At 47.2% G+C, this 21509-nt stretch overlaps 1 protein-coding gene across 1 annotated transcript; it reads right to left on the bottom strand.

The window, feature by feature from the left end:
- Positions 1-427: 427 nt before the first annotated feature.
- Positions 428-21274, bottom strand: SOAT2 (sterol O-acyltransferase 2). Its single transcript, XM_003252073.2, has 15 exons — positions 21107-21274; positions 20560-20615; positions 19521-19657; positions 19144-19203; positions 18749-18856; positions 8534-8810; positions 8027-8096; positions 5745-5829; positions 5232-5277; positions 4913-5042; positions 3266-3363; positions 2749-2847; positions 1750-1885; positions 1094-1239; positions 428-894 (listed from the first exon to the last, which is right to left on the bottom strand). Exons 1-15 carry the CDS (start codon positions 21186-21188, stop codon positions 844-846), a joined length of 1581 nt encoding a protein of 526 aa, XP_003252121.1. The 5' UTR covers positions 21189-21274; the 3' UTR covers positions 428-843.
- Positions 21275-21509: the final 235 nt, after the last annotated feature.

Raw genomic sequence — 21509 nt, forward strand, 5'->3', positions numbered from 1 at the left:
TGAAACAGTTTTGAACAGAAGTATTTTGACCTTCTGTCTCCTTCAGTCAGGACACTCCTAATTTTAATGGCCTTTTTATAGTTGTAGAAACTGGGGTTCACGAAATTAAAAGCTTCGCTTCAGGTCTATACAAGGCATTCGTCTCCTGGGTCTGCTAAAGGAAAGGAGGCTTGCTACGTGTCCTCTCAAAATGTGCTAGGGCATGCCAGGAGCAGAAGGATTAAAGGGGCTAGAAAATTCAATATGAGCTGGAGAAGAGGTGGAAGAAGGGTCAGGTTTCTGGGAGATGGGGGTGGCATAGAGAAGGTAAGGCAGGCGGCATCCAAGATTCTCACCCATCCTACCACAAAGTCTTGCCTCTGCAGACACAACTCTACAAAAATCCAAGTGAGCCTTCAACAAATGATGAATGAATGAATGAATAAATGAATGAATAAAAAGGGAGACAAAGTTTATTGCTGTATTGGAAGGAATACAAAGTCAAGAACCAAACCCTTTTCAAACCTTGGTGGCCCCAGTTCCTCTGAGTTCCCCCACATTCATCAAATCCATAAGGTACCCCAAGTCTCCCTAAGACAGTCATGGAGTAGGGGGGTATCCTGTACCCAGCCCATGGGGATAGGGACTGAAGAGTCACCCTGGTCACCCCCATGCTGAGGTCTGTGCTCAGTTACCCACAAGTCTGCAGATCTCAGTCCTTGCACATTCCTTGGTGGGGTCTTGTGTGCAGGTTGCCTTGACTCAGAGCCAAATTTGGATGCAGACAGGAGTCCCGGTCACAGGTTTTGCAGGCAGAGAACTTGATGGTGTCATCTGGGCAGGTAGCGTCATCTGTCCTGACCTCTAGGTATGGCAGGACCAAGATCGAGGCGTCACCAGCCCCCAGAAGGTTGTCTGAGCCAGAGAAGAATAAGTTGTGAATGAGATCATTCCTGGTGACTCAACCCATGCATCCAAGACGTGACAGTCCATCACCCCCAAGCCAGGCCCTGGTGCCTGACTGTGGCTGGTGAGTTGGGGAACAAGGAGGGACTGGCTGTTGGTCTGTGTGTCCTCATGGATGGGGAGCTGGATGAGGGACGTGGTCTCTTACCTGGGGTAAGGGGCAGTGCCGCCGTGCATACCACTCCTGGCAGTACAGGCTGACCTGGATTCCCTGGCCTAGAAACAGCATGGTCCACATCAGCACGTTCCATGCTGGGCCGGTGCGCTGGTCATGCATCATGAAGTTCAACATTCCTGGTGCAGGAGGAAAGGTTGTCATTCCAGCTCCAGGAGTGCCTTGTCTCCCTGGCTTCCCTCCCATTCCAGGGTATTGGGAAGAGATGGAACAAGAAGGCCCCATTGGAGAAGATCTTGAACTCAGGTGCAGAAATTCGTAGAGGTCTAAAGTGGCCCATGTAAAACTAGGATTCTTTAGTTTGCACTTCAGTATCCTGAATCTCATACTGAGCCTCTCAACCTCATCCCAGTTTCCTCCTCTTTGTCTTCCTCCATGAGTGATCTATTCAAATGTTCTTCTCCAACCAGAAACCTCCTCCCACTTGTCCCAGGATACAGCTCGGCTGCCTCCCAGTGCTGCCTCCCTCCCTGCTTTCCAAGTCCCCCACCGACTCCACCTCTCAGTCTCAGCAGCCTCGCCTTCAGTCCTGGGGGCGAGGCCTCCCACCATCAGTCTGGGATCTCCAAGAGCAGGACCCAGGCCTCCCTCTGGATGGCTCCCCTCCAGTGGCACAGAGGCCAGCTCACCTCCAATGACAAGGAAGAGTATCAGCATGACGGGATAGAAGAACCCCAGGACGAAGCAGAAGATATACTCATGGGCCACTGCGGAGACCAGGAACACACCCAGCACGGCTGCCCCTCGGGCCCGGGCACCAAGGAGCTGGCGGGGTGAGGAAGGGGGTGAAGAGCGAGTTTCCCTGAGCTACTCCACAAAGAGCCCCCACCTTAGGAAGCCAGGGGGAGTGTGGTGCAGTGGAAAGAATATGGGATCTGAGGTCAGAAGGGGTGACATCAATCTTATTTAAGAGCATGCTGGCTGGGCACGGTCACTTACGTCTGTAATCCCAGCACTTTGGGAGGCCGAGGCAGGCAGATCACGAGGTCAGGAGTTCAAGACCAGCCTGGCCAATATGGTGAAACCTCGTCTCTACTAAAAATACAAAAATTAGCTGAGCATGGTGGCATTCGCCTGTAGTCCCAGCTACTCAAAAGGCTGAGGCAGGAGAATCGCTTGAACCCAGGAGGCAGAGGTTGCAGGTGAACCAAGATTGTGCCACTGCACTCCAGCCTGGGCAACAGGGCGAGACTCTATCTCAAAAAAAAAAAAAAAAAAAAAAAAAAAAAAAGAGCATGCTGCTATCCCATTGGGACTTAGGTGCCATTTTAAAATGCAGATATAATAATACTTATTTCTCAGGGTTACTGTGCTGATTAAATGTACGTAAAAACCCTTGGTAGCTGAAAATTGCTATGTGCATGTTCCTTAGAAGGCTAAGGTGGGAAACAATGCCCTGAGGACAGGGTGGAATTAAGGATAAAGATGGAAGAAAGTTAAGACTGCAAGGACTTTTTACCCATTGGGTTGGGTAAAATGAGAAAATGAGGACAGATGAAATCAAAAGGGCCCTTAGGCCTGGAAAAGGTGAGTGGTGTAGTTGCCACACTGTAGCAGGAGGGAAGGAGAGGGAAGGAAGGAGAGCCTCCATTAACTGTGGGAGCTGAAGGGGTCTGCAGGGCCCATACCCGCAGCCCATCCTGATACACGTAGCTGTACAGCCAGTCATGGACCACCACGTTCCAAGTGCGGTAGTAGTTGGAGAAGGACGTTGAGTTCCACCAGTCCTGGAGAAGGTGGGGTCAGAGTGGGGGAAAGGAGGTAAGCAAGCATCTGGGTTCCAGCTCCTCCCCACTGCTCCCTCTGCCTGCACCCTATCCCAGTGTTCCAGAAAGGCTGGCTCCTGGCAGAACAGGGACAGCAGACACCCTCCCAGCTCCCTCCTCAGGTCACGGAGGCCCTGTCCTCCCTCCTACTCCCTCTCTCAGGAGAAGATTCTGTAGTACCATGCACACAAAACAGTTAGCCCTGGCTTGTCAGGAGGTGGAGGGGTGGCATTATAACCACATCTAGAGGACTGCATTTCTTATTATGGGAGGTGAACAGTATGGCTGAAGTGACACCCAACCTGGCCACCATCTTCCCCAGATCCCTCCCTAACCCTCTCTGCCTCCAGCTTCCAACTGGCCTAGGTCCAGGCCCCACCCGGTAGAACATCCTGTCTCCAAATCGTAGCATCTCGGCAAAGGCGTTGAGCCAGCAATGGAGGAAGGCAAAGAAGATGAGTAGCAGCATGAAGATGCCTGGTGGATAGGGACAAGAGGCTGCAGGTCAGGCTGGCCCACATGGACCCACAGGCAGCCCTGATATGGATTCTGAGGAGCCCCTGCCCAGAAACCAGGGCCCCAACTCTTACCATTTATTTATTGGTAATTCACAAATTTATGCATTCCTTTTTTTTTTTTTTTTTTTTTGAGACAGGCTGGACTGCAGTGGTGTGATCATAGCTCACTGCAGCCTCAAACTCCTGGACTCAAGCGATCCTCCCACCTCAGCCTCCCAAGTAGCTGGAACTACAGACGTGAGCCACCACTCCCAGCTAATTTATTATTATTATTATTATTATTATTATTATTATTATTTTGAGACGGAGTCTCACTCTCTCTCCCAGTCTGGAGTGCAGTGGCGTGATCTCAGCTCACTGCAAGCTCCGCCTCCTGGGTTCATGCCATTCTCCTGCCTCAGGCGCCTGCCACCACGCCTGGCTAATTTTTTGTATTTTTAGTAGAGACGGGGTTTCACTGTGTTAGCCAGGATGGTCTTGATCTCCTGACCTCGTGATCCACCCGCCTTGGCCTCCCAAAGTTCTGGGATTACAGGCGTGAGCCACCACGCCCGGCTATTTTTAAATTTTTTGTAGAGATGAGATCTCACTATATTGTCCAGTCTAGTCTCGAGCTCTTGGCCTCAAGCAGTCCTCCTCCTTTGGCCTCCCAAAGTGTTGGGATTACAGGTGTGAGCCACTGTGCCCGGCCTTATGCATTCATTTATTCATCCATTTGTTCATGTACATTTACTTGGCATCACTTTGTGCCAGATGCTGGGGATAGAGATGAATCTCAAAGGGCCATTGGGAGTTCACAGAGTAATTGAAATGAGACACACACAGAGACAGAGACAGAAAGATGTCCAACCATATGTCCAGGGCAAATGTAATGGGAGCTAAGTATGGTGGCATTGATATGCCTGGGAGTACAGATAAACAGGTGGGTCATGGTAATTGATGGCTACAAAAGGAAGGCTTCCCACAGGAGGGGGCATCTCAGCCATGGGCCTCCAAGAAGCAACTAGATTCCATGGCTGAAAATTACGAAAGGGTATTTCAAGCTGAGGGGCCAGTATGGGCAAAGGCCTGGAGGCATGGAAGTACATATCTTTCAGGGCTTGTGGTAGGATGAGAAGATAGGCTGGGGCTGCATGAGAAGGAGCCTTGGATGACACATCAAGGGTTCAAATCTGATCCGAAAGTGCCAGCATTGACTTATCACTAGAGTTTTTGAAGGAGGGTAGGGAATGATTAGTTGTAGTAGGAAAGTTTGCCTGGGCAGCAGTGGTAGGGGTAGATGGGAGAGGAAAGATCTGGGTGCCAGGGAGATGAGTTAGGAGGCTGATGTGGAAGGGGAGCAGATGGTCTGAACTGAGACCATGTCAATGGCCCTACAGGAGGAGACAGACGTGAGGGGAGACTCAGAAGGAGAACGTGTTGAAACCGAGGGAAGGTAACTAGCAAGGCCTTCCCTGATTAGCCTTCCCCAGGGCACAGCTGCTCTAGCCCTACCTTAGTTGGCTCACCTGGCAACGTGGCATGCAGGATAGAGAGCACCAAGGCACGGGTGCTGAAGGGCTCTCGGCTCATGTTGGCAAAGACAGGAACACAGAGGCGGCCCAGGATGAAGCAGGCATAGAGCACACATCCAAGGGCCTAGAGGGGGCATGGGGACACATAACTGGAGAGGGACGCTGGCAGCTGCTGGTGGCATTGGACCTCTGGCCCAGCACTGGCCTTCTTTTCCCTTGGCATCACCCTCCCACTGCCTTCCCAGGCCTCCCAGAAATGTCCCCTCTCCACCACCATGAGTCACAGGTCCACCCTTCTACCCTATCTTCTCACCTGGGCAAAGTTCTTGGCCACATAATTCCACCTGACATAGGGCGTCCTGCAGCGGCAATGGGGACAATATGTTTCTCATTCTTTCATGTTGTTCTCTGTTCAGCCTGGGCATGGGTTCTGGGGCCCTCTCTCCGCAGTTCCCTTAATTGCTCAGGCCTGGGAGGATTATCTAGGGTGGTGGGGTCTAGGATACTTTGAACTTTCCATAACAGAGATGACAAGTGAGTTTTAAGCATGGATGTCGACAAGGGTGTGTAGGATGGGTAGGATTTTCAGTACTAAAATCAGGACAGTCCTGGGTAGACCAGGAAAGTGGGTTGCCCTAGTGTCATCATAGGCCGGGCAAGAAGACAGCGTAGTCTACCAGTCACCTATTTGTCGTCTTTATTATGAGATGCTTCCTGAGAAAGTGGCCAGTGCCTGAGGTGAGCCTGAGGACCTCAGGGAGGGGAGAGTAGAAGGGCAAGTTTCCTGATGGGCCTGGACATTTGGTGAAGGAGTACAGGGTCTTACCTGGGGTAAGTCTCCCTGTAGATGAGTGTTGGGCAGAAGAGGAAGTAGAGGTAGCTGGAGAAACTGGGGGCCTGGATCCCCTCACCTGGGGAGGAATGAGAGGGGTGGATTAGTAAGGGGAAGGGCAGAGGACAGACGTGAGGGGGCTGCTGGGGAAGGGTGGTGGGATTGGTGAGTGGAGAAATGGATAGGATGGGGGTGGGGGATAAGCAAGGAGCTGGATGTAGGACCTGGATGGGGGCTAGGGGAGCTAAGCTGGGCAGGAGCGGAACTGGCTCTTTAACACCATCTCTTCTGCTTTCATTTCAGGCACCCTATCTTCCAGTGCAGGGCCTGCTGTGGCCAGAGCTTCATTTGGTACCCACACGTTCGACAACCCATTCTCCTTCCCCTTCTGTCTGGACTTCCTAATACAGGCACATCTTATTTTACTGCACTTCCCAGATATTGCCTCTTTTACAAATTGAAAGTTTGTGGCAACCCTGCAAGAGATAAGGCTATCAGTGCCACTTTTTCCAATGGCAAGTGCTCACTTCATGCCACTGTGTCACGTTTTGGCAATTCCTGAAATATTTCTAACTTTCTTCTTATTATTATATGTGGTATGGTGCACAGGCATAGAGCACACAGCCCAGGACCTGGAGGGGGTGTGGGGACACATAACTGGAGAGGGACACTGGCAGCTGCTAGTGGCATTGGACCTCTGGCCCAGCACTGGCCTCCTCTTCCCTTGGCACCACCCTCCCACTGCCTCCTCAGGCCTCCCAGAAATGTCCCCTCTCCACCACCACGAGTCACAGGTCCACCCTTCTACCTCTTCTTCTCACCTCGGCAAAAATCACTGTGACCAGTGATTTTTAATGTTACTATTGTAATTGTCTTAGGGCATCATGAAACACACCCAAATAAGACAGCAAACTTAACTGACAAATTCTGTGTGTGTTCTGACTACTCCACTGACCGGCCATTCTCCCATCTCTTCTGTTCTCCTCGAGCCTTCTTATTCTCTGAGATACAACGATATTGAAATTAGGGAACAGGCTCAGTGGCTCACTCCTGTAATCCCAACACTTTGGGAGGCCAAGGCAGGAGGATTGCTTAAGCCCAGGAGTTCAAGACCAGCCTGGGCAAGATAGCAAGACCTTGTCTCTAAAAAAAAAAAAAAAAAAAAAAAAAAAAAAAATTGGCTGGGCGTGGTGGCTCATGCCTGTAATCCCAGCACTTTCGGAGGCCGAGGTGGGTGGATCACTGGAGGTCAGGAGTTCGAGACCACCCTGGCCAACATGGTGAAACCCTGTCTCTACTAAAAGTACAAAAAAGTTAGCTGGGTGTGGTGATGCACACCTGTAATCCCAGCTACTCAGGAGGCTGAGGCATGAGAATCGCTTGAACCCAGAAGGTGGAGGCTGCAGTGAGCCAAGATTGTGCCATTGCACTCCAGCCTGGGAAACAGGGCAATACTCCATCTCAAAAAAAAAAAAAAAAAAATTGAAATTAGGCCAATTAATAACCTTGAAATGGTCTTTAAGTGTTCAAGTGAGTGAAAGAAAGAGTCGCATGTCTCTCACTTTTTTTTTTTTTTGAGATGGGATCTCAGTCTGTTGCCCAGGCTGGAGTGCAGTGACACAGTCATGGCTCACTGCAGCCTCCACCTCCCAGACTCAAGTAATCTTCCCACCTCAGCCTTCCACACAGCTGGGACCACAGGCATTAGCCACCACACCTGGCTAATTTAAAAGAGTTTTTTGAAGTGAGACCCCATCTCACTAGGTTGCTCAGGCTGGTCTTGAACTCCTGGGCTCAAATGATCCTCCCGTCTCAGTGTCCCAGAGTGCTGGGATTACCTGTGTGAGCCACTGTGCTCATCCTGCAGCTGGTGACTTTAAGGGCTTTTGTTAAGGGCTAATGCAGCTGGTGACTTTAAGTTGGAGCCAGTGCCAACTTGTCATTCCAAAAATTCTAGGGCCCTTAAGAATAATGCTAAGTATACTCTGCCTGTGCTCTATAAATGGAACAACAAAGCCTGGGTGACAAGCTGGGCCTGGAAATAGGAAATAGGAAAGTGCCAGAAGTCCTGGGTAACAGAGGTGCCATCTGTCAGAGGCAGAGGCTGAGAATGCCTAACGATGAAGGCCTACAGAGCCCAGCTGGACGCCAGGGCTGTGCCTAGTGGGCAACCCGGGCTTAGGAAGGCAGGGCTTTTATCGGGATCCTGCACCTACTGGCTTCATTCAGTCAGCCAAGAGGACTGAATTCACAACCGGGCAAGATTAAGGCCTCACCTCGTCTGGCACGAAGGGTCCCAGGCGCAGCCTCTCTCAGGAAGGAGTAGCTTTTCATCAGGAACCTAACCTGTGGCAGAGTGGAAGGGAGGCCAAGTTGCTGTGTGGTATTAAGCAAATCGCTTAACCTCTCTGTGCTCTGGGTTACCTCTGAGAGGCAGGCAGAGTGTAAGATCTGTCTGGTCAGAGCCCATACGTTTTTTGTTGGATGGCTGTATAGCCTAACATATGCTGGGGTGAATGAAGGCTGCTGGGATAAGAGGCCAGAGCGGAGTCTTCCAGTCAACCTCCTGTGATGGCGGTGTCACAGTGTTTGCCTTCCAGCCTGCAGGTTCCCCAAATCCGTGGTAATGGACTCCGCCTGGTAACTAGCTCCGCCCCTGCCAATGCCGTCTCCAGCGCCCTCCCTCTCCTGGGCCCCGCCCCCTCTTTGAGGGACTCCCCTCTCTGCTGAGATGGCCCCACCCGCCCGTTCCTTTCTGTCCCTCGGCAGGGCTCGGCCCTCACCTGCTCGAAGACCAGAACGCAACGGGAGGCCGGTGGGAGCTGATGCTCCACGGCCACGTGGACCGGCAGCGCGCAGAGCACCACGGCATGGGCGGCTAGCAAAGCGCAGCCCAGGCCTGTCGCCAGCGTCCAGGTGCCCCTGGCCCCCTGCCTGGCCCACAGCCGCAGGGCCTGGTACGGCGCCAACAGGGTGGACAGAAACATGGGCACCCAGGTCACCAGTGCCAACGGCAGCTGTCCGAAGCTGAAGATCAGTAGGTCAAACTCCAGCAGCAGCCTTAGAGTGGGGAAGGAGAGACAAAGTAGACAAGTGAAGCCCATTCTTGTCCCCTTCCTCTTCAGTTCGAGCTCCTGGAAGATGAACTGAGGTATCTTGATCAGGTTGTGAGCTCCCCATCTCTGGAGGTGTTCAAGACGGCACCTCTGTGGCACAGGGCGTTGCTCCAGGAGACTCAGTCATGGCACGAGTTTGATTCTAAATGACCTTGAGAGCCGTCTCTGGTTTCATGGTGTTGCTAAGGGCTCAGTACTCTATATACAACACATGTTAGGATATGAGGTAACTAGACTGACTTTCCTTAGTTTTGTTCCTTTGGAGCGTCTGTCGTAGATTGGAGCTAATAGGATGCCAGTTGTTTAGTGTTTTGTTAGCCTAGGTTAATAGTATATGGTTTGTTAAGGGGAAAAACTGAAAATAACCTAAGTGTCCATTAGTAAAGGACTAAGTGAACAAATCTGGCACCTCCATACTCTGCAGTCCTTCAAACCAATGGACTAACATGAAAAGATCCTTAAAATAAATTGTTAGGGAGTAAAACGAAATTACAAAATAATAGGTACAGTTTCTTATTTATGTGAAACCTCCACAATGTACCTATCTTTGGTACTGAATGTCAATGCATGGAAAATGCTCTGGAGGGAAACTCAGAAACTGTTTTTTTTTTAGAGACAGAATCTCGCTCTGTCACCTAGGCTGGAGTGCAGTGGTGCAATCTCTGCTCATTGCAACCTCCGCCTCCCGGGTTTAAGCAATTATCCTGCCTCAGCCTCCTGAATAGCTGGGACTACAGGTTTGCACCACCACGACTGGCTAATTTTTTTTTTTTTTTTTTTTTTCAGTAGAGACAGGGTTTCACCATATTGGCCAGGCTGGTCTTGAATTCCTGACCTCAAGTGATCTGCCTGCCTCGGCCTCCCAAAGTGCTGGGATTACAGGCATGAGCCACTGCGCCCAGCCAGAAACTGTTTAAAATCCTCTGAGAGCAGTGTGGGATTGAAGGAGGTGGTCAAGAAGGACTTCCTTTCCAGGAAAAAATGTATTTGAGCTTTTTACTGAGATTTTACCATTTTTAGTTTTTTAATTTTTTTCTTATGCAAACCTAGCAGTAGATTTTGTCCTTTTAATATTTGTATAACTAACAACAAAAATTTTACCAAAAGGCAGTGCTGTTGCTGAACCTGTGGATCCTTGGTCCTGTTTTTTTTATTGCTTCCCAAGCCCGACATAGGGAGAGGGGATGTGGCAGGCCAGGTTTCACTAATACAGGCCTCCATAACAACCGTTTCAGTACTTAATGAGTGGTTAAGTTAAATATTAAAAGCCAGTGCCCTTATACAAAGGCCAGAATGTAACAAAAGCCCACCAAGAGTTTTGCCTAGGCCTTTCCTGAACCTCAAAGTATGATCAAACAAGTTTTATTGGGGGTCTGAAGAAACTCCCCAGGCCTCCACAAATGAGTTTATTGGGATTCTGAAGGAACTCCCCAAACCTCTGTGATTTAGCAAGAGATAAGACAAGGGTAATCACCCCAGCGCCTGGACCCATTTAGATTAAGTAAACTTACTGAGGCTCCAGAAGAAGGTCTTCAAGACTCAGACCTTAGTTATAGATTAAAAGAAGTTAATCACTTATATCTTTAGATGAATGCACACCTACACATAGACATAGAGCTTAGAAGGTATAGATGCTCTGGAAAACTTTATAATTTTTAGTTGGCCTGGTGATAATTTCCAGGCCTCTCCCTATAACCGGTTACAGAAATAAAAACTCTCTTCCTCCCCAGTTCATCTGCATCTCGTTACTGGGCCGCAAGAAATAGCAGCCCAACCCTCAGTTTGATCTGGGAACAAAATTTGGCAAGCCAGCCAGGAGAGACCAGGATGGTGCTGTGTTCAGCCGCCAGCGGCTTGCGATGAGACAGTCTTCAGGAGGGTCCAAGCAAGCTGCCTGTGAGATTTTTCTTGGGGACCCTCCTGAGGGCTATCCTGTGTGCAAAATTGCACATCCCTTTCACTACTGGGGAAGAACAGAGATCAGAAGCAGACACGCTCAAAGGGTGAGTTAAACAGATCATATGCCGGGAGCCTATTGTTTTCCTATGGGGGCTTGTTAAGCCATTTGTCCGGTACCACCAAGGGAAGCAATAGGGCTCACTCATATGCCTGCTTTGCATTTTGGTTGAGATCAGGTTTTGAGTTGGTTCTGAGTCTGTTTTGCCTGAGTGCACTCCCCCTTGTGTTGTCCAAAATTTGTCTCCACTTATTTGTGTATCTGTCTTATTCCCTTTGATAGCATGTCAACTTGAGAATAGGAGGTATTGGCCGGGTGCAGTGGCTCACATCTGTAATCCCAGCACTTTGGGAGGCCGAGGCGGCTGGATCATGAGTTCAGGAGTTTGAGACCAGCCTGGCCAAGATGGTGAAACCCCATCTCTACTAAAAAAATTAGACAGGTGTGGTGGCGGATGTCTGTAATCCCAGCTACTTGGGAGGCTGAGGCAGAGCATTGCTTGAACCCAGGAAGCAGAGGTTGCAGTGAGCTGAGATTGCACCACTGCACTCCAGCCTGGGTGACAGAGCAAGACTCTGTCTTAAAAAAAAAAAAAAGAAAAAGAAAATGGGAGGTATTGGGTCCATTCCTGCTGAGAGGCCACTGGGAAGGAAAAATATTTTCTAGACGCTCAATGGTTGCGAGTCAGCTTAATTAAAAGCTAACATCCAAGATGTATATACGTATGTGTGCATGTGTGCACGTTTGTATTTAAAAGGCTTTCATGTTTTTGGTTTTGTTTTTATTTCTCTCCTAGGACCTTGTCTTTTTTTTTTTTTTTTTTTCTGAGACAGAGTTTTGCTCTGTCACCCAGGCTGGAGTGCAATGGCGCAATCTTGGCTCACCACAACCTCCACCTCCCGGGTTCAAGCAATTCTCCTGCTTCAGCCTCTCGAGTAGCTAGGATTACAGGTATGTGCTACCACGCCTGGCTAGTTTTTTATTTTTAGTAGAGACAGGATTTCCCCATATTGGTCAGGCTGGTCTCAAACTCCCGACCTCAGGTGATCTGCCAGCCTTGGCCTCCTAAAGTGCTGGGATTACAGGTGTGAGCCACCACATCCGGCCAGGACCTTGTCTTTTTGAGTAAAAGTTTTTTTCCTTCTCAGTTGACTGAATTCTGTTTTCTTGATTAATAGCTATTACAACAGAAGCTACTCTGGGGTTTTTAAGAAAAAGTGTAATTGAGAGACATAGAAATGTCTTTGGGGAAAAAAAATGTAAGTGCACTGTAAAAGCCTCACATGATCTAGCTTCATAATAATTCTCCCTTTTTGAAAACCCAGGATTCAGTGTAAGATCTGCCCAGAGCACAAAGATCCAGTTAAAAGAGAGGAAAAAGGAGGTCTTAGGAATCTATAAAATGTACTTCTATTGGCATGCCTAATACGTCTGTGTATTTATGTCTTGTGTATACCATGTTTTACTACTGAAAATATATAAAAGAGTTCTAATTAGTTGGCTCAAAGAAAAATAAAAGCACTTAAATACTTTAACAGAAAAAAGGAAAGACTAGTCAAATGCTTTTTCAAGTTTATGCGACTTAAATAAAATCTTTAATAAATAAGCTAGCTTTAAAAATTATTGGTAAAGTGATACTAGAAATGTCTTCAGAGTCGCCAGCATACATTTTTGTTTGCATTTATTGATCAAGCAATTTCATACTTATCTCGCCAAATACTATAAGGTGTCAAAATTTGGCATAGAGGCTACAAAACTATAACTCAGCCCAAAACAGAATGATCTTTGCTCGTGTCATTTTTAATAAAGGAAACATTAATATTGTTTAATGAAGATAGCTACATCTTGAATTATTTAGTAAAATACCCTAACTTCTACTCTTGTGGCCTTAGACAGTCTAGTCCACAGACATGAAGGAAGTTTGTTCTGGGAAAGGACTGTTATCATTCTCTGTTTTAAAGCTACACTATAGGCTGGGCAAGGTGGCTCACACCTATAATCCCAGCACTTTGGGAGGCCGAGGCAGGCAGATCATGAGGTCAGGAAATCGAGACCATCCTTGCTAACATGGTGAAAACCCGTCTTTACTAAAAATACAAAAAATTAGCTGGACGTGGTGGCAGGCGCCTATAGTCCCAGCTACTCGGGAGGCTGAGACAGGAGAATGGTGTGAACCCGGGAGGTGGAGCCTGCAGTGAGCCGAGATTGTGCCACTGCACTCCAGTCTGGGTGACAGAGTGAGACTCCATCTCAAAAATAAATAAATAAATAAAATAAAGCTACACTATAAACTAAGTTAATGAACAAGAATGGCTTGGAGGTTAGAAGCAAGATGGAGTCAGGTCACATCATTCTCACTGTCTCAGTTACAATTTTGCAGTGGCGGTTTCATAACTTTAAATTATGACTATTGCAGTTTTCATAATTTAGGCAAATGATTAAAATAAATAATTAGATAAATGTAATGGGATAAATACTCATAAACAAACTTGTCATAATTTAGAATCTAAAGTTAAACAACAGATATTTCATTATTTGGGTATTTTCCAATAAAAATATATTGTAGGAAAACATTCTTTCTAAAAATTGTATCCTTTTTAAAGGGTAACTAATTTTTGTCTAATTCAAACCTTATCTAAAGGTTATATATAAAACAAGGTAAAAAAACAGGAAATAAGAGACATATAAAGAAAGTTATAAAAATAAAGACAACTTTAAAGATTATTGGTAAACTAAAAATATCTTCAAAAATGTAAACATTTGGTTTAAATTATGGTTGTCAGATATTAGGTTTGCTAAATGCTTTAGGTCATAAACTGCTTCTTTAACTTAAAAATTGTTAAATTGATTTTGGAGCGTTAGATTCTAGATAAGGCTAGGGACATGTGAAATTAGCCATCCCCCCTAGATATGCAAAAATATATTAAAGAAAAGAGAATTTATATAAGAAAGGATCTTGTATGGTAAATTCTTGTCCTAAAGTAAAATAACTGGTTATTTAAAGAGAAACATGTTTAGGACAAATCAGGAAGTCAAGGCATGTCAAAGATTGTCTGTGGAAGTCCTGAAAGAATTTATTAAAGGAAATTTGTACAAGAAATGTTATACAATTTAAAGGTGATTAGGCCTCCTAAATGCTTTATGACTCAGAAATTGTCTGTGGAAGTCCTGAAAGAATTTATAAAAGGAAATTTATACAAGAAATGTTACACAATTTAAAGGTGATTAGGCCTCCTAAATGCTTTATGACTCTTAGCTATACAACTTGCCTGCCTTACAGCTAGGTAAGTCCTAGGACACATGGAGTTAGACGCTGGAATAAGTCAGACCTTATCTGTACTTCTGTCTAGGTCATAGGCTCCACACCTAGTACATAATTAAAATCCCAAACTTACCAAGGTTTTCACCAAAAGTAAAGGTTGCTAAGAGTTAATGGTGTAATATATATTTAACACTGTTGAAGAAACAATTTATGTGCAAGGTGTATAAGAAAAGTAAAATATACTTTTGGTAAAAAGATTATAAGAAGGCATGAGAATATGGATTTTTCCCTAGATTAAAAGGTAAAAGGGCCGGGCGCGGTGGCTCACGCTTGTAATCCCAGCACTTTGGGAGGCCGAGGCGGGCGGATCACGAGGTCAAGAGATCGAGACCACGGTGAAACCCCGTCTCTACTAAAAATACAAAAAATTGGCCGGGCGTGGTGGCGGGCGCCTGTAGTCCCAGCTAATCGGAGAGGCTGAGGCAGGAGAATGGCGTGAACCCGGGAGGTGGAGCTTGCAGTGAGCCGAGATCGCGCCACTGCACTCCAGCCTGGGTGAAAGAGCAAGACTCCGTCTCAAAAAAAAAAAAAAAAAAAAAAGGTAAAAGGATTGTTTTAAGTTGGGTAAGATAAAGATGGAGGTTTAAGCAAGTTGTGGAAAGTTGATTGTAAAGGAAATTCTGTGTGTAAACATATTGGCTAAAGTTAAAGGGGTATCATCCAGTTTCTTCTGTAAATTGAGCATTAAAATAAAAGCACAATGGGTTTCTCTTAGAGCACTAACCTGCTCTTTAACAAAAATTGTAAAGGGTTCTAAAAAGTCTATAAAAATCTTACCTTATGGTCAAACATTAAAATTGGATAATCATGTGTATAAGGTTTTATTAAGACTTAGGTTTAAGGCCAGGTGCAGTGGCTCACACCTATAATCCCAGCGCTTTGGGAATGTCAAGGCAGGTGGATCGCTTGAGGTCAGGAGTTCAAGACCAGCCTGGCCAACATGATGAAACCCCATCTCTACTAAGAATACACACAAAAAAATTAGCTGGGTGTGGTGGCATATGCCTGTAATTCCAATTACTTGGGAGGCTGAGGCAGGAGAATCACTTGAATCCAGGATTCAGAGATTGTAGTGAGCCGAGATCATGCCACTACCCTCCAGCCTGGGTGTTGGAGTAAGACTCTGTCTCAAAAAAGAAAATAAATAAATAATCGGGTTTAACATTAATAGTACACTAATATAAAGGTGAAATTTGGCTTATTTGGTACCAAAAATCATACAGGAAGCATTGCCAAATATAAAATGGGGTTTGACTTTCTTTGGGCTATATTTGTATAAATATGTTATTGGTATGTATTCCAAAGTTATGGGAGACTCCTATAATTCTGATATATCTTAGTGTACATTGTCAATAATAATTATAATTGTTATTTATTTATTTATTTTTTTAGATGGAGTCTCGCTCTGTCGCCCAGGCTGGAGTGCAGTGGTGTGATCTTGGCTCACTGGAACCTCCGCTTCCCAGGTTCAAGTGATTCTTCTGCCTCAGTCTCTCAAGTAGCTGAGACTACAGGCACACACCACCACGCTCAGCTAATTTTTGTATTTTTAGTAGAGACGGGATTTCACCATATCGGCCACGTTGGTCTTGAACTCGTGACTTTGTGATCCGCCCTCCTCGGCCTCCCAAAATGCTGGGATTACAGGCATGAGCCACTGTGCCCAGCCATTGTTATGTTAAATTGTTGTGGGCTACAGAGGTAACAGATTTCCTTATCAATTGTGTCTTTAACTATAGCTACCCTAAAACTGTTTGTCATCCATAAACAATTGTTGTCTTGTTTTGGTCCTCTTTAGAAGGTGGTTTTATAATCAGCAATAAAGCTCTAACAGGTGCTTTTGAATGCAGGTTTCTGATAACTTTGTAGACTGTGACATCAAAATGGAGGAAAAACATTCAGGACTCTTGAAGAGTTAAAATATTCATTAATATGAAGCAGGACAGGAATTAACTGCGTGAACTGAACTAATAGGAGACTGAAATGATCTTTTTCACTTTTTGCTTAAAATGTTGCTAGTCCTTTGTTTTGCTTTGCAGAGTCAAGGAAACTTTTCTTTTGAGCTATTAATAGCTTTTAACAATTAAGTATACTCCTATGAATAAAATTTGGAGCATGTTTGTTTCTCTCTACCTGATTTCTCCAGAATTTGGAAACTATTTGTAATATAGTTATTTGCATAAGTACAATAAGAATCTGTTTTCTTTTGTAACAGGACATAATTAGAAAAACTGGTTATTTTGCCAAGGCTTTGACTGGAATGGTGTACTCTTTTTTAAGGAATCAAACTTGACTTATGAAGTCAATAAAGCCCTTGAAAACTGGCGTCATATTTTGTGTACACAGTCCCTGTCCAGGGTTTCTGATCTGTGGTAGGTAAAGAATGTCCTTTTCTGACAGGCCAGGAACCCCAAGTTATCTTGGAACCTCAAGAGGAGAGGAATTCACCCAACTCATAGGTATTTATTGGTACAAATCCATGGCTGGGATCGGCTTTAAAAGGACTTATCTCAGATTCCTTCTATGGAACAAAGTTCCATCAAAGCCAATTTAAAAGGCCTATGTGAAACTAATTATTCTGGCTGTACTGTATACAAATAATTAAGGCAAGTATAATAAAGCAAACCAGTCCTACTATGATCTGTCTTTTAATAAAAATGGGAAACTGGAGAGAGAAAAATTATGTTTCAAAAACTATGGCTGGGCTCAGTGGCTCACACCTGTAATCCCAGCACTTTGGGAGGCTGAGGTGGGCAGATCACCTGAGGTCAGGAATTCGAGACCAGCCTGGCCAACATGGTGAAACCCAGTCTCTACTAAAAATACAAAAATGAGCCGAACACAGTAACACGTGCCTGTAGTCCTAGCTACTCAGGAGGCTGAGGTTGGAGATTCGCTTGAAGCTGGGAGGTGAAGGTTGCAGTGAGCCAAGATCATGCCACTGCACTCCAGCCTGGGCAACGGACCGAGACCCTCTCTCAAAAAAAAAAAAAAAAAAAAGTACATCTGTTGTTAAATTCTAGGCTTGCCTGATGTTTTTTAGTTTTTATTATTTTCTGCAGTTTGGATTAAATTCTAACTTTTCTGGCTACAGGTCTCCAAAATAATGTTTTCAATTTTTTCCTCTTTCTTTTCCTTTTCCCCATTCTTCCTAATTGGTAATCACTGAAACCTAAGCTGTGCTTTCTTAAAGCCCTGCAAACTGAAGACTAGACAACTTAAACTTCAGAAGAAAAGAGCAGTAGCCTATTTATATGTGTTGTTGCATACTATTATGTTTCAGCAGGTGCTGCCTCTAAGGCCCCGAAACAGAGAGTGCTACTGGGAACAAATCAACCTCTTCCACTCCAGTGCTGCTTTTGGTGCCCCATAACAATAACCCCCTCTCAGCAGGAAGTAGCCAGAAAGATTACGACTCCCCATCTCCCTGCGATTCACATGATAAATAAATATACACGCATGATAAAAATCATGTGTAAATTGATAGTGGGGACTGTGACAAGCAGGTCTCACTAATACAGGCCTCCATAACAACTGTTTCAGTACTGACTGAGTGGTTAAGTTAAATGTTAAAAACCAGTGCCCTTATACAAAGGCTGGAATATAACAAAAGTCCACCAAGAGTTTTGCCTAGGCCTTTCCTGAACCTCAAAGCATGATTAAACAAGTTTTGCTGGGGGTCTGAAGAAACTCCCCAAACCTCCGTTATTTAGCAGGAGACAAGAGAAGGGTAATCACCCCAGCACCTGGACCCATTTAGATTAAGTAAACTTACTGAGGCTCCAGAAGAAGGTCTTCAAGACTCAGACCTTAGTTATAGATGAAAAGAAGTTAATCACTTATGTCTTTAGATGAATGCACACCTACACATAGACGTAGAGCTTAGAAGGTATAGATGCTCTGGAACTTGTAATTTTTAGTTGGCCTGGTGATAATTTCCAGGCCTTCTCCCTATAACTGGTTACAGAAATAAAAACTCTCTTCCTCCCCAGTTCATCTGCATCTCGTTATTGGGCCATGAGAAATAGCCCCAACCCTCAGTTTGGTCTGGGAATAGTGGGAGGCATGAAAATACAGACCCCCAGGGGTATACAGCTCTCTGAGGCTCATCCTCACAGTTGGGTGGGGTGCTCTGTGGGGGAAATGACCCACCCAGGCACTTGGGTACATGTCTGTCTTCTCCACAAGACTGGGAGTGCCTCACAGACAGGAGTGGGGTCTGCCCCCGTCATTTCTCTGGCCACTAGGACTGGTACTCGGGAGGTGCTCAATGGAGGTTACTTGGATAGAACTGACTTGGAAAGGAGTGTGTATGGGTGTGCATGTGTGCACACACACACATCTGCCTCAGGGCAAGGTGTCATTGAGAAGCATTTGATAGTGGCTGGCCCTGGGAGGACAGACAAAGGGCCAACCAAGTTTGGGGAAGGAAGGGATCCTAGAGAGTGTTTCAGGTGGGAAGGCTGTTGGGAGCAATGTTGGTACATGTTCAATAACCAAAGGGGGAACCTGTGTCCTCTTGCCTCAAGGGCAGGTGGGGCACTGAGGACCCAGAGGGTCTGATCAGATAGGTGTGCCTGTCCCAGGTGGGAAGGGGACCTACCTGCCCTCATCAATGAAGTCGATGGCCAGGGTGCTGATGATGAAGACACACAGGCCAGCGATGAACATGTGGTAGATGGTGCGGAAATGCTGCACCTCCATCAGCTCACTGGAGGAACAGGGGCCCGAAAGTCAGTGTGGGAGGGTCCTCAGGGTCATGTGAACTAGCTCAGACACTGTACACATGAGGCATGGGGCCTAGCGATTCAGAACTTCCAACTAGAGGCCTTTCTTCCACAACCATGCCCAGGGCAAATAGGGGGCCCGCACCTTAGAAACCCTTTCCAAGTCCTCCCCACGAACCACCTAGAGCCTGGGGATGAGAAATGAGGTACCTTGACCCCCTAGCCAAAGCCCTTTCTTTTCCTCCCATTACTTGTCATCACCCCGACTTACTCAAGCAGGGACTTGCGGATGATGAAAACTTTCTGTTTCCCCAGGGATGGCTCCTGAGTCCTGAATTGAGATGTTTGTTCAGGGTCAGGAAAAAGTCAGTGGGCAGAGGGCAGGGCCATGCAGAAGGTCAATGCTTGGGAGCCAAGGGGAGTGGTAGGGAAAAGTCAGGGCTAGGGCCAGAGGGCAGGACCAGGTGAAAGGTCAGGGCCAGGGCAGAGCGAGGCCCAGTAGATGGAGGCCAGTGTTAGGAAGACAAGGGGGGAAGAGGGAAGGCTGGAGTCACGGTCCTGCTAAGGCTGGCAAGGGCACACAACATGATGTTTATAGCTCATGATCCTTGCTACAGAGGAGCCCGCGCAGCTGTTCCCCAGACTCACCTGCTCAAGGAATCTGGGGGAGGAGGGGGCAGAGGTTTGTCTTGTGATGGGTAGGATTGTATAGCCTCCCGCATGGCCCGATCCAGCAGCTCCCTCAGTTGTCCCTGCACTTGCTCCAGCAATTGTGCCTTCACAGTCTACGGGACAAAGCCAGGGCAGAGCCCACTGTCCCTCCAGTCAGCCATCCTTTCATTCACCAGACATTCACTGAGTTTCTGTCTATGCCAGGCACAGTGCTTTAAAAAAAAAAAAAAAAAAAAAAACCTAGGGGGTCAGCAGGAATGGGGGATCAGCGCTGGCAGCCCTGTGGGAGGAAGGGCAGGCATTGGTGGGGTGGTGATGGGTCTGCTGGTGGAGCAGGACCCCACGATGCTAAGTGCTGTGGTAAAAAGATGAACAAACCATGATTCCTGCCCAGAGTTGATCTCCTTCTGGCTTACTGGGGCAGCAGTGAGAATCAGGGAGTGACAGCAGGAGCAAGGCTTCCCCTCCCTGGGTCTGAATTCCAGCCTGGTCACCTCTGATTGTCACACCTCACCCCTGGCCTCCAGCCGCACTAGCAGGAAGACTCTATCTACTGGCTGACTTTTGGTGACCTTTGGGACCTGCGCTTCAAACCCCTCCATCTCCATCCTTAATTCTAACCTGATCTTTGCACTCAGGAACAAGTCATCAGGCTGGGCACCGTGGCTCACACCTGTAATCCCAGCACTTTGGGAGGCCGAGGAGGGTGGATCACTTGAGGTCAGGAGTTCAAGACCAGCCTGGCCAATATGGTGAAACCCCGTCTCTACTAAAAATACAAAAAAAAAGTGCCACACCTGGTGGCACTCATCCATAGTCCCAGGTACTCGCTTGAACCTGGGAGGCAGAGGTTGCAGTGAGCCGAGATTGTGCCGATGCACTCCAGCCTGAGCGACAGAGTGAGACTTTGTTTCAAAAAAAAAAAAAAAAAAGTCATCTTTATCACCAAGCCTCACTCCTGCTTCCTGCTACCAAGGATCTGTCCACTTGACTTCTGACCTCTGACATCCCTCACCTCCATGTGTTGGGTCCATTGTACCAAGTCCAGGGCTCTGTGCGTCTCAGTGTTTCCTGGGAGGAGGGATCAAAGGCACAGTCAACAGGAGGAATTGGGGTCTGCAGACCCAGAGGCATCCTGTGTTCAGGAAATGCTTTGTGTGCTCAGCAGCTGCCCTCACCCCAACCAGCCAATATCTAGTATCGTGGTTGGGGCTACTAGAAGGGGAAGTTGCTGTTGCCAGTGGTGAGGAGGCCATAGGCAAGCAGGGGGCCTGGTGACATTACTGGGAACAGGGCACTCAGGGAACGGGAAGCTACTCCATTCACCATCTGGGGCTAAAGAGTCAGAAAGATAAGGCCAGGCCACAGCTCTGACATAGCTCTTTTCTGTTCCATCTCCCAGCTGGGTGGCTCGGGGCTGAGGCCAGGGTCTGCCTTCCTTGGCCTCTCTGGACAGCAGGAAGGATTGGCATCAGGCAGTTGGAGCCTTCTCTCCACAGAGCATCTCTCCCCCACTCCCTCTCCACCCGCCTGTGCCTTCTGCACCCCTGAGGGCACCTCACCATCTCGACAGCACTGGCGCTCCTGCTCCCCTCCCAGCCCTTCTGTCCTCTGCAGACGTAGACGGGCCCTGCCTGGCTCCATGGTGTGGTCTCCAGTGGGCAGCAGGCAGCCCTTGCCTGTGTTCCCTCCTTCCTTCACAGCGTGGCCTGCCCTGCAGAGCTCTTGTCCCACTCAGCTCAGGTGACAGCTCCAAAGACTAAAGTCCTTTCAGGAGGAGGGGGCCTCTGGGAGCGCGATAGGTTATCTGATCTGGAGGGCAGAGCTTCTCAGATTCAGGCCTCACTCTGCTGTCTGTCGCAGGGATGGCCACATCCCCCTAACACCCCAACCACCATCCAGATGTCCACTCCAAGGGTGCTATCCACCCTGCCACACACACACAGGAATAGTGGCTGGGTACAT

Source organism: Nomascus leucogenys, chromosome 11 (genome assembly GCF_006542625.1).
Source record: "Nomascus leucogenys isolate Asia chromosome 11, Asia_NLE_v1, whole genome shotgun sequence".
Taxonomy (NCBI): domain Eukaryota; kingdom Metazoa; phylum Chordata; class Mammalia; order Primates; family Hylobatidae; genus Nomascus; species Nomascus leucogenys.

Excerpts from the sequence above, each read along its gene's own strand:
- SOAT2 (XM_003252073.2), bottom strand. The coding sequence starts at position 21,188 with ATGGAGCCAGGCAGGGCCCGTCTACGTCTGCAGAGGACAGAAGGGCTG. Across the intron at positions 18,857-19,143 it reads ATCCGCAAGTCCCTGCTTGA|TGAGCTGATGGAGGTGCAGC; the intron begins GTAAGTCGGGGT and ends CTGTTCCTCCAG. Across the intron at positions 895-1,093 it reads GGCACTGCCCCTTACCCCAG|ACAACCTTCTGGGGGCTGGT; the intron begins GTAAGAGACCAC and ends TCTCTGGCTCAG.